At 36.8% G+C, this 12626-nt stretch overlaps 2 protein-coding genes and 1 long non-coding RNA gene across 4 annotated transcripts in view; 2 read left to right on the top strand and 1 right to left on the bottom strand.

Annotated features, from left to right (window-relative positions):
• Positions 1–2826, top strand: part of IGF2BP3 (insulin like growth factor 2 mRNA binding protein 3) — a 123274-nt gene extending 120448 nt beyond the window's left edge. The window contains exons 13-15 of the mRNA XM_011361662.2: positions 981–1112; positions 1822–1935; positions 2222–2826. Of these exons, the coding sequence (XP_011359964.1) occupies positions 981–1112; positions 1822–1935; positions 2222–2320 (345 nt within the window). The 3' untranslated portion in view covers positions 2321–2826. The remainder of the gene's footprint in view (positions 1–980; positions 1113–1821; positions 1936–2221) is intronic.
• Positions 2827–4080: 1254 nt separating this feature from the next.
• The window catches only part of MALSU1 (mitochondrial assembly of ribosomal large subunit 1), a 12629-nt gene continuing 4083 nt past the window's right edge, over positions 4081–12626 (bottom strand). Inside the window, exons 3-5 of one of the 2 annotated variants that reach the window (XM_011361663.2) lie at positions 6578–6659; positions 5083–5262; positions 4081–4478 (exon numbers count right to left, since the gene is read on the bottom strand). In XM_011361663.2, coding sequence (XP_011359965.1) covers positions 4429–4478; positions 5083–5262; positions 6578–6659 — 312 coding nt within the window. In that variant the 3' untranslated portion in view covers positions 4081–4428. Of the gene's footprint in view, positions 4479–5048; positions 5263–6577; positions 6660–12626 lie in introns of those variants that run through there. The other variant, XM_011361664.2, reaches the window with a different exon arrangement.
• LOC111740862 overlaps positions 9443–12626 on the top strand; it is a 3635-nt gene continuing 451 nt past the window's right edge. The window contains exons 1-2 of the long non-coding RNA XR_002780779.1: positions 9443–9657; positions 12344–12351. This is a non-coding gene — a long non-coding RNA (uncharacterized LOC111740862). The remainder of the gene's footprint in view (positions 9658–12343; positions 12352–12626) is intronic.

Genomic DNA, 12626 nt, shown 5'->3' with positions numbered 1-12626 from the left:
AATTTTATTTTAGAGGCCTAAGGAATAGTAAACCTCCTAATCTGTATTTTTTCTCAAGACCTTCTGTTTTGAAGGATAATGTATATCCACAGTGTCCTCAGGCCATCTGTGGCCTGAGACGTCAAGGATGAATGGAATAAACAAACTGAGATGGGTTTTGTTTTTCTGTAATCTCCTAAAATGAGTTTATCATTTCTGCACCAATGAAAATGTGGATACTTTTGTTTTTGTGGTTTGCCCTGGCAGCCTGTCAGGTTAAACCAATTCTGACTTCTTTTTCTGACTTCTTCCTTTGGTGCACAGCAGAGCAAATTTATGGTTGTACATAATAGGAGAGGTTTCTCATATAACTTCTAGTTATATGCAGTAGGTAACAGGATGTACTGACTATAAATACCACTAGTATATATTAACTTGATTTTGTAGCCTTATTCAAACTAGAAACCACCTGGCTAAGGTAAAGAAACATCTTTAAACAGAAATTGTTCCTCTCAGCAGGTTTCTTACTGGCCCACTTAGACACGAGCTTGGCTTCCTATAAGCCTGGCACAGCTGGCTGTGTATTTCTTCCCCGGTCTCTTTTGCTCAAGAAAAACACAATCACTTTCTTATTGTCTACAGGAAAGGTTTTACCTTTCAGGACTGGAGAGCAAATGGCCATTTTGCCCACAAAAGTGATTTACTTTTAGTTAGGATGACTACTAATGAACTGTCTTTTACTGTTTTTGTCAGAAGAATATGGTTTATTCTCCTTTCATCAATCATTCAATTGCCTCATCAGTGATGTCTCGTTGTTAGTGTCAGCCTTTTCTAGGGTTCCCTAACTTCTCCATCTCTTATGCGATCTTCAGCAATCTATCAAATGCAGATGTATCTCACTGCAAAGGGCTATTCCAGTGGATTTGAGCCATCTTTAAAGTTAATGGACTTTTTGTGTCTCCTACATGAATGACACTGATAGGATATGTTCTCATCTGTAGGCTCAGGGAAGAATTTATGGAAAAATTAAAGAAGAGAACTTTGTTAGTCCTAAGGAAGAAGTGAAACTTGAAGCTCATATCAGAGTGCCATCCTTTGCTGCTGGCAGAGTTATTGGAAAAGGAGGCAAAACGGCAAGTACTTCAGCAAAACCTGTGCAGTGGTATGAAAGGGAGAGCATTGAAAGGTACTTAGGAGTTCCAAGTCCCTGAATTTTGGCTAATTTATAAAAAGCAGGACCATCTGGGCCAAGGTTTGGAGAAGATTGTCTTTTGTTCCTCCTGAGTGTTGGTGTTTGCTACTAGTGAAAGTAATGCCTCTCTTTCAGACCACTTTGCGTGAGAGGACTGTCTCATTTATATAAGGGGCATTTAGCATTTTTCCATTGATATAACCTCAGCTTTTTTTTTATTGCACAATGACATGCAAAGAAAATTTTTAAAATTTTCATCTACTTTTATAACGTGTACCTCTATAACTGAAAAAAGCAGATGGTTTCAAGTTTCTCTTTAACACATGTAACTTCTAGGTCATTTTCAAAGCTATTTACAATTCTGAAGTGATTGAGGGCGTACATTTTGGAATCAGACTTTTAGGGGTTGAATCTGGTTCTGCCATTCACTTAGGTAACTTTGAGCAAGTCACTTTCTTTGGCTAAGCCTTAGTTTTCATCATCTTGCAATGAGGACAATATTAATAATCTGATAGGATCATTAGATTGGATGAAATTTATAAAGCCAAAGCTAGTGTTTGGCACATAGTAAGTGCTCAGGAAATGGTAATTAAAACAAACAAACAAACAAACAAAAAAACCTTAACATGATTTGTATTTATCTTTTTCAGGTGAATGAGCTCCAGAATTTGTCAAGTGCAGAAGTTGTTGTCCCTCGTGACCAGACGCCTGATGAGAATGATCAAGTGGTGGTCAAAATAACTGGTCACTTCTATGCTTGCCAGGCAAGTGGGCTCTACTGTGATAAGGAAGCTCTTTTGCTTCTTTCTCTAATGGAAGTATCCTCTGTGCACCCCCAACCCATACAAATATTTAAGGTGGTTTGATCCTAAACACTTTTAATTCCCCCTTTTAGCAGGTGATTTCAGGGACTACTAGCAAACTAAACTAATTAGTATGTATCTTTAATCTTCAAATAGGTTTCTATTTGAAGTTGTTGAAATGGAAAAGTGAAGCACCTTTTGGTAACTGTTGATCAGGTAGGAATTTTAAAGCTCTCTCCTTTTGTAGGTTGCTCAGAGAAAAATTCAGGAAATTCTGACTCAGGTAAAGCAGCACCAACAGCAGAAAGCTCTGCAAAGTGGACCACCTCAGTCAAGACGGAAGTGAAGGCTCAGGAAGCAGCCACCACAGAGGCAGATGCCAAACCAAAGACAGACTGCTTAACCAACAGACGGCGCTGAACCCCTATCCAGAGTCACGTGCACAAGTTTTTACCTAGCCAGTTGTTTCTGAGGACCAGGCAACTTTCGAACTCCTGTCTCTGTGAGAATGTATACTTTATGCTCTCTGAAATGTATGACACCCAGCTTTAAAAAGAAAAAAAAAAAAAATAAGGGGGGAGGGAGGGAAAGAGAAGAGCTCTGCACTTCCCTTTTGTTGTATTCTCAGTGTAACAAACATTCTAATTTTTCTTAATATTCCCCCATGATGCCAGAAATTGGCTTAATGATGCATTCACTAAATTCATCGAATAAATAAAAGTAGATTGCTCCTAGGTCCAACTGTTAAAATTGGATCAGAATAGAATTATTACAGGAACTTAAATGTTAAGCTATTAGCATAGAAAAACTGTTCTCAGTTTTATTTTTATCTAACACTAACATGAATAACCTAAGGGAAGTGCTGAATGGTGTTGGCAGGGGTATTAAACGTGCATTTTTACTCAACTACCTCAGGTATTCAGTAATGCAATGAAAGCAAAATTTTGTGTTTTGTTTTGAAAAATTTATATACTTTATAAAGATAAGTCCAACTGTTTTTTAAAAAATAAAACTTAATTAGCTAACAGGCAAATGACAGAAAAAAATTTTACTTCCGGCTGGTGACAGTAAAGCTGGAAAACTAATTTCAGGTTTTTTGAGGCTTTTGACAGTTATTAGTTGGAAAATCCAATAAATGTTCAATGACATGGAGCAGTGCCTATATTTGGAGAGCAGCAATACCATTTATTTTTTTGTTTATGGTAGGGAAAAGTTTTTGATGGTACTAACAGAGCAAAGTGGTTGCAGGAGGTTTTGGAATGGCTAGTTTAAATGGCTTCAGGAGACTTCAGTTTTTTGTTTGGCTACGTGATTGAATACATAAATGCTTTGTGCTTCTGACTATCACTACCTAAAGAAAGTGCATCGATGAAGAGATGCAGCCCCTGTGGACTTTAAACTGATTGGCAAAAAGCAAGCCTCAGCTTGTCTGACAGGTTGCTTAGTTTGCCAGTACACCTCAGACCAGTTGGTCTACGCTTTCAGCAGACCCCAAAAGAATTGCTTTGTGAAGACAAATGGGGCAGTCAGATGGTGTGACAGTGTTTAAAGGCAATAAAAGGCTACATCTGCATGTGCCAGGCACTGTCAATGAGCCTCACTAAGCTGTTTTGAAGATTTTTAGATGATGATAAATCGAGAAAAATAAAAGGCTACCTAAAATATTACATAAAATGCAGCAGGATTTCTGTATTCTCTGCAACCAGTTATTGTTAAGAAAATTTTTGGAATGTAATTCGAATGACTGTGATAAAATATTCGACCTTTGATACTGAATTTATTTGCCTATTTCGTAACTTGATGGCAAAGCGCAGTATGTACAATTATGTGGGTGTGGGTGGTCTCCAAGGCCACACTCTCAGAATTGTGTTGCTTTTGTTCATAAAATGATCACAGTCATATTACACTGATCTGAAGGACATATAACCCCTTAAAAATCATTTTGCCTCATTTGTATTTCAAGATGAATTTCTACAGACTAGGTAAGTTTTTCTGATGATATGCATATCAGACATTTTGAAAATGACTTGAAATGTTTTCCTAAATGTTTTCAGAAAATCAGTTTATTTTGTAGTTTTAGCCAAAAAGTGCCCTTTTTGTCATTGATTTCATCTAGCATTCATAATTTTTTTTTTCATACAGTGAATTCCTAAAAAAAAAAAAAAAAAAAAATCATGGACTGGCTTTCTGGTTGGTTTTCAGGTGAGATGTGCTTAAGGCCAGAGCTCTTCCTCAGTATTCGATTTTTCCAATATTTGAATATTTGATGTTTTGTTTTTTTTAATACAGATAGGTGCTGCATTTATATCTGCTGGTTTAAATTCTGTCATACTTCACTTCTAGCCTTTTAGTGTGGCAAATCATGTTTTACTTTCAATTAAGCATTGGTAATAGAGTATCTGGTAATAGCTAGGAAATTATTCTGTAACTGAATTTGTACTCACCGCATATGGATCATTCTTCATCTGCAATGTGCCCCAAATGAAGCTTCATTTTCCAGATACCTTGATGCAGAATAAAGTTTTTCATCATTAGGTGCAGCTTGATGTGTAATATCTTTTATTTTTGGTTTGTTAAATAAATGTGAATGTTCTGAATTTGATCAAATTAAAAACTTAGATTTTTGAGTAATATTATATCAGTCTCAAGTTAAGCACCAATATCTACTGGTAAATTATTTTCTCCATTCCGTGGTACTTAATGTGAACCTTGGTAATACTGTTGCATATGAACTAAGAACTACAGGCTTTAAGTAAGAGGACCAGTGGGGTGGTTAAGTTTTTAATTTAAAAGTAAGTTTTTGGCTAGTCCATTCTACAGAATGAGATTTATATTTAAGCAAAATTAAAATCTGAGCAGAGAGCTCAGGTGAAGCACAGGGGACCAGTGATAACTCCAGGAAATCCTGCTGGGATGTCAGGAATAAAGACATTAAAATTTTAGTTGATGATCATTACCTAAAATCTCCACATCCAGGTGTCAGTTAGCATGAGTGCCAAGACTTGTTTTGATAACAACTTACCCAATTAGGTGGAGTTTAAGAGCTATATTTTTAAGAAGTGATTCAATCCCAATTTAATATGTCTAAAACAATATCTTTTTATTCACATTGGAACTCCACTGAAGTCAGGGATGAAGTGTCATCTTCCATTCCAAGAACGAAGTCTTCAGGTAATGTCTCAGGTGCTATCTGAGCTAACTGGTCATCATAAGAACGTAGGGTCCATAATTTCTCTAATTCGTAAGTTTCTCTGGTTTCTGGAAGCATCAAATGAATCACCATGCTGCCTATCAAGGACAGATAAGAGTTAAAATGAAGCAGTGCTTTTGCTTTTATTCTTGTGATCTCAACCCTCTGACAGTTCACAGTATAACTACAGACACTCGAGCAGTGGTTCTTAAAGTGTGGACCACAGATGAGCATTTGGAAATTTGTTAAAAATGCAAACTGGACCCCATCCAGCAAAATACCATGGAGGAAGTGCCGCTGTGCTTTTTTCTCTGTGCATCATACAGAGAGGTACAGGAGGTACATGAAGTCAATATGTAACATTACTCAAGCATTAATTTCACCTTAACTTTATTCAAGTGACTAAAGGTGAGGTCTAAAAGGTTTCTCTTGGGAGACAATTATCCAAATATGTCACATTTCTGTACATCCTGCAAGCAAAGCGCTACCTTTTGTTCTGGATTATCTTTTTAAGGATGTTTATATGGTGAATAGTCTCAGAAAGATACTGTCTTGAACAGAAGGCAGGTTTGCTTATAGCAATGGTTTTCAATCAAGGACATTTTTGATTTTCATAATTGGTTTGTACAGAGAAGGGATATTGCTCTACATCCTGCCCACTCCCACCAAAATTACCTGGTCCAAAATGTTAGTAGTGACAAAGTTGAGAAACCCTTATAACCTTGCTAGAAAAAGTGTCTTCTGCCAGAGTAAATGCAGGCCTGCTTCCTGTCCATTATAAAAGATGTGGATATCCTAATCTTAGGGTTCCTCTCAGAAATGTGCGTGCAAACTTTGTGTTGCCCTATAGAAACAGGGTTTGCTCACTACTGCTATTGCTGTAATAAACTGTCCTTCATCTCTAACCCTGGAATAATCTTGAGTTTTGGCTAACTTGTTAGCTTAAAAGTTAAGATAAAATCTCAGACCCCTGATCATTCTTGACAGTTACTGTTTCTCTCTTTGTAATAAGTACCTTGTGGGGAAATACTTTGAAACTCTATATTAATACCCACATTTGTTAGGTCTTTTCAAAATTCTAGTCCTGTGCCTGCAGTGTTCTTCACCTTTACCTCAGCTGAGTTAAGGCCAAGGTTACGTGGATCCCAAGCTTTCTACCACCACCAAGAGATCTCTACCATGTTATCCATCCTGTTCTCTATCATTTTTCTGACCTGTGTGACTAATTATATGCATACCAGGTTAGGTGAGCATTTTACCTGTAAGACCATCTGGGTTATAAAGAAACAAATTTCAAAAATTTTACATGGAAAAACACCCAGCAATTTGATCTCAATCCCTTTGCAGCTGAATATAGCTTAAGATTAGTGATATACCAAATATTTATCTGTAAAAAGTGCCAAAATAACTTACCAAAGTCCACGCAGAGCCAGTCATCAGTGTCCTTCCCTTCAATCTTAACATGAGGCTCACTTTTACATTTCAGGAATTTGTACTGAAAAAAGGCAGGGCATATATTTAAAGTGAAAAGGCATGGGGGAAATCTGCTCATACTGAGGGTCTGGGGGTATTATTCTTGGTCTCGATTTGATAGCTAGCTTGTTCGTTCCTCATACTTTGCCCCATAATTAATAACTTAGGGAAATTATTTCCCCCCTAAATCCTACCCACCTTTTACATCTCTCTCCTGAATCCTCCTGCCCAAACCCTTCTGATAAGGCCACCCTACTCATTCACCATGGTGTATTTGATGCAGAAGGCTAAGCTCATTCAGAGTCTGGTCCTCACCTACCTTTATCTCTTCTGTCTATCCCAGCTTTCCTTCACTCTCAGGGGAGGCAGATGCTGCCTTCCTGTTTTAAAGCCGGGTCTTCTCAATTCAATTGATTCCACCTCAACTACCTTTACGACAATGTTAATGGGACTTTATCATCCTTGTTTCTATTTCCAACAGAGACCATGAATAGTCTAAAACATAGATACACTAATATCAGAGGAAAAAAGACACTTTAAGTTGAAAACTATTATGAGATGAAGAACAACAATGCGAAAAGGTTCCATTAACCAAGATGCCAGAATATAGAAATACGCACAAAAAAATCAGAGCTCCTAAACATGAAACACTGACAGAAATAAAGGAAGAAACAAATGGCAACACAATAATACAAGACAGGGGTCCCCAATCTTTGGGCCATGGACTGGTAGCCATACATGGCCTGTTAGGAACCGGGCCATACTGCAGGAAGTGAGCAGCAGACAAGTGAGCAAAGCTTCATCTGTATTTGCAGCCGCTCCCCAGTGCTGGCATCACTGCCTCAGCTCCACCTCAGATCATCAGGCATTAGATTCTCATAGGAGCACCCATCCCTGGTACCAAAAAGGTTGGGGACTGCTGATATAGGAGACTCAATACCCCATTTTCAATAATAGAACAACCAGACAGAACATCAATCAATAAATAGAAATCCTGAGCAATACTACAGAGCAACTGGACACAACAGACATTAACAGAACATTCCATCCAACAGAAAAAAAATTTTTTTCTTAAGAGCACATGGAGCATTCTCCAGGATAGATCATATGTTAGGCTACAAAACAAGTCAATAAATTAAAAAAAATAAATCACATAAAATATATTTTCTGATCAATGGAAAGTAGGAATCAGAAGGAAAACAAGAAAATCCACATATATGGAAATTAACACACTTTTAAAAAACCAATGAGTTAAAGAACAAATCACAAGGAAAAATTAGAAAATATTGAGAGAAATTAAAATACAACATCCCAAAACTTAAGGGATGCAATGAAGACAGTGCTAAGAGGGAAATTTATAGCTATAAATGCTCACGTGAAAAAAGTTCTCAAATCACAAACTTAAATATACACCTTAAAGAATTAGACAATGAACAAATTAAAGCTAGTAAAAAGAAGGAAACAATGCACAGAGAAAAACAAGGCAAAAATCAAGGAAAGCAAGATTTGGTTCTTCAAAAACATCAATAAAACTGACAGATCTTTAGGTTAAGAAAAAAACTGATGACAACAAATCGAACAAGCAAGGCGACATTACTATCAGTTTTAGATAAAGGATTATTATAGTGCTATGAACGACTGTACACAAATTAGATAATGAAATGGACAAATTCCTAGAAACATACAAACTACCAAGCTGAATCACAGAAAAATAGAAAGTCTGAATGGAACCATTCAGTAACAGCAATAGGATTGAATCAGCAATCAAAAACCCCTCGACACAATTATATCTCAATTATTTTTTTTTTTTAAAGGAAAACAGGAAAAACGCCTCCCAGCAAAGAAAAGCCCTAGACCAGATGGCTTCACTGGTGAAGTCTACCAAATACTTAAACAAAAACACAAATTCTTCTCAAATTCTTCTCAAAAAAATTGAAGAGGAGGGAACACTTTCTAACTCATTCTATGAGACTAGCTAGACAAAGACACTATAAAAAACTACAAACCATAAAACTTCTAGAAAAAAACATAGTAAACTCTCTGATATTGCTATTGGTAATTTTTTTTCCTGATACATCTCTTCGGACAAAGGAAATAAAAGAAAAAATAAACGGGACTACATCAAAAAAGTTTTTGCACAGCAAAGGAAACCAACAAAATGAAAAGACAACCTACTGAATGGGTGAAGAATTTGCCTATGATACATCTGACAAAGAGTTAATAACCAAAATTTATAAAGAACTCATACAACTCAACACTAAAAAAACCAAACAATCCAATTAATAAATGGGCAGAAGACCTGAACAGGTATTTCACAAAGAAGAAATACAGATGGCTGACAGACATGAAAAGGTGCTCAAGGTCACTTATCATCAGAGAAATGCAAATTAAAACCACAATGAAATATCACCTCACACCTGTCAGATTGGCTATCATCAATAAATCAAAAAACAAGTGTTGGTGAGGATGTAGAGAAAAGGGAACCTTCACACACTGTTGGTAGGATTGCAAATTGGTACAGCCACAATGAAAAACAGTTTGGAGGTTCTTCAGAATGTTAAAAATAGAACTACCTTTTGACCCAGCAATTGCACTTCTGGGTATTTATTCAAAGAAAACCAAAACAATAGTTTGTAAAGATCTATGCACCCCTATGTTCACAGCAGCCAACATATGGAAGCAACCTAAGTACCCTCCAATAGATGGCTGGATAAAGAAGTTATGTACATATATACAATAGAATGTTACTCAGCCATAAAAGATGAAATCTTAACCATTTGCAATGACATAGATGGACCCAGAGGGTATTATGCCAAGTGAAAGATAAATGCCATATGATTTCACTTAGATGCAGAATCTAAGGAATAAAAGAAACTAAACGAAAACAGATTCAGATACAGAGTACAAACTGGTGATTGCCAGAGGGGAGGAGGGTTGGGCTGGGTGAAAAAGGTAAAGGGATGAAGAAATACAAGTTAGTAGTTACAAAACAGTCACAGGGATACAGAGTACAGCATAGGGTGGGTATACAGTCAGTATTATTGTAATGGCTGTATGTAGTGCCAGATGGCTGCCAGAGTAATTGGGGGGATCATAAATTACATAAATGTCTAGCCATTGCACCGTGTATCTAAAACTAATATAAAAAGAAATCGTCGAATTTATAGGAATAAAAAAGATGGCCTTGAATAGACTGATGCTAGAATGCAATGAACTGAAGAGTATAAATCGACTGTACATCTGAGTTCCATACATCTGAGTCCATCTCCCATCCACCATACCACAAGAGAAGGAAAATTCCATTTTGAAAATAATGAGGAAGGGAAAAAATAGAATGAGTTATAATGAAACACAAAGGAGGAGGCATGTCAGGTTGTCAATCAACACCATTTATAATACAGTAACCAGAGCCACAACCTTAGCCAGAAGTCCTCTACAAGTGGTGTAGGAGATGCTCCTGGGTCAAGGAAGAGGTATTCCACAGAATGTGACTCTGGGAGCACTGATTTCTCCACTCACACACATGATGGGACACTGCTGAATGTCAGTAAGCCAGGGGTCAGTCCCTGAGACGGGTAGTAGATGTGCAGGGATTTACTGTTAGACTAGGACTCTAGTTGATGAGAGACCGAGGATACAAACAAAAGCAGAGCTGGACCAGACCAACTCTATCTTGTCACCTCGGCCATGGGTATCTTCCTTTTGTGCTTCCTTTTGTCCCCTTACCTTGAAACACCACACTTCTCACTCTCTCAGCTCTCACTAATTCTATTCCAAGTATGGAAGGCCAAACTGTTCCCCAAAACCTACATAGAGAGGTCACTGACTGTAATGCCTAGCAGTAACTAGAACTCAAAGCTAACGCATGGAGACTAAAAAACAAGTATGAGCTGTTGAGTGGAACAAAATGAAACAAAACAAAAAACTACAGACCAATATCCTTGATGATACTGCTGCAAAAATCCTCAACAAAATACTAGCAAACCAATTCAACAGCATATTAAATAGATGACAGATAGATAGATGGATGATAGGTAGGTAGATGGACAGGTAGAGTCCCCAAGTGAGTGGGAATTATTCCTGGAATGTAATGATGGTCCCATATGAAATCGATGCAATAAACCACATTAACAAAATGAGGGATAGAAACCTTAGGATAATCAGCCCACAGCTATTATACTCATGGTAATACCTATCCTCAAACTATTCTAAAAAAAGAAAGGGAAAGCACCCAAACTAATTCTACAAGGCCAGCATTACCAATAACAAAACCTGACAAAGACATCACAAAAAAAGAAAATCCAAGGCCAATATCCCTGATAAACATAGGTGCAAAAATCCTCAGGAAAATATTAGCAAACCAAATTCAGCAATACACAGAGATACACCATGATCAAGAGGGATTCATTCTAGGGATGCAAGGTTGATTCCGTATCTGTAAATCAATTAATGTGACACACCACATAAAATGAAGAATATGATCATATCAATAGATGCAGAAAAAGCATTTGACAAAATTCAACATCCATATGATAAAAACTATCAGTAAAGTGGGTATAGTGGAAGCAAATCTCCACATAATGAAGGCCATATATGACAAAGCCACAGCTATCATCATACTCAATGGTGAAAAGGTGAAAGGAAGCTCTATCAAAATACCAATGGCATTTTTCACAGACCTAGAACAAATAATCCTAAAATGTATATAGAACCACAAAGACCACAGACAGCCAACGCAATCTTGAGAAAGAACAAAGCTGGAGGTATCATGCTCCCCAATTTCAGAAGTACAAAACAGTATGGTAGTTGCACAAACACAGACATATAGATCAATGGAACAGAACAGAGAGCCCAGAAATAAACCCATGCTTACATGGTCAATTAATCTACAACAAAGGAGACAAGCATATATAATGGGGTAAACAGAGGCTCTTCAATAAATAGTACTGGGAAAACTAGACCACTTTGTTACACCACATACAAAAATAAACTCAAAATGGATTAAAGACAAATTTAAGACCTCAAATCATAAAACTCCTCAAAGAAATCATAGGCAATAAATTCTTTGACACTATCCTTAGCAATATTTTTTTTGGAAATGTCTCCTCGGGCAAAGACAACAAAAGCAAAAATATACAAATGTGACATCAATCAAAAAAGCTTTTGCGCCACGAAGGAAACCATCAACAAAATGAAAAGACAACCTACTGAATGGGAGAAGGTATTTGCAAATGATATATCCAACAAGAGGTTAGTACCCAAAATATATAAAGAATTCATACAACTCAACATCAAAAAAACAATCTTTAAAAAATGGGCAGAGGACCTAAATAGGTATTTCTCCAAGGAGGACATATGATGGCCAATAGACACATGAAAAGATGCTCACCATCATTAATCATCAGAGAAATACAAATCGAAACCACAATGAAGTGTCACCTCAAATCTGTCAGAATAGCTATTATCAAAAAGAGCAAGTGTTGGTGAGGATGTGGAGAAAAGGAATCTTCACGTACTGTTGGTGAGATTATAAACTGGTGCAGCCACTATGGAAAACAGTATGGAGGTTCCTTAAAAATTAAAAACAGAACTATCATATAACCTAGAAATCCCGCTTTTGAGTATTCAAAGAAATTGAAAACACTAATTCAAAAAGATAAACCTATGTTCACTGCAGCATTATTTACAATAGCTAGGGTATGGAAGCAATCTAGGTGTGTATCAATAGAAGACTAAAGAGAATGTGGTACAAATATACAATGGAATGTTACTCGGCTATAAAAAAGAATGAAATCTTGCCATTTGCAACATGTATGGACCTAGAAGGCATTATGCTAAGTGAAATAATTCAGACAGAGAAAGATCAATACTGTATGATTTCACTTATATGTAGAATCTAAAAAACAAAATAAACGAACAAAACAAACTAATAGATACGGAGAACTAATGGTTGCCAGATGTAAGGGAGGTAGGGAGATGGGCAAATAAA

The sequence above is a fragment of the Pteropus vampyrus genome, unplaced genomic scaffold (genome assembly GCF_000151845.1).
Source record: "Pteropus vampyrus isolate Shadow unplaced genomic scaffold, Pvam_2.0 Scaffold69, whole genome shotgun sequence".
NCBI classification, from domain to species: domain Eukaryota; kingdom Metazoa; phylum Chordata; class Mammalia; order Chiroptera; family Pteropodidae; genus Pteropus; species Pteropus vampyrus.
This window is presented reverse-complemented; position numbering and strand designations above follow the sequence as displayed.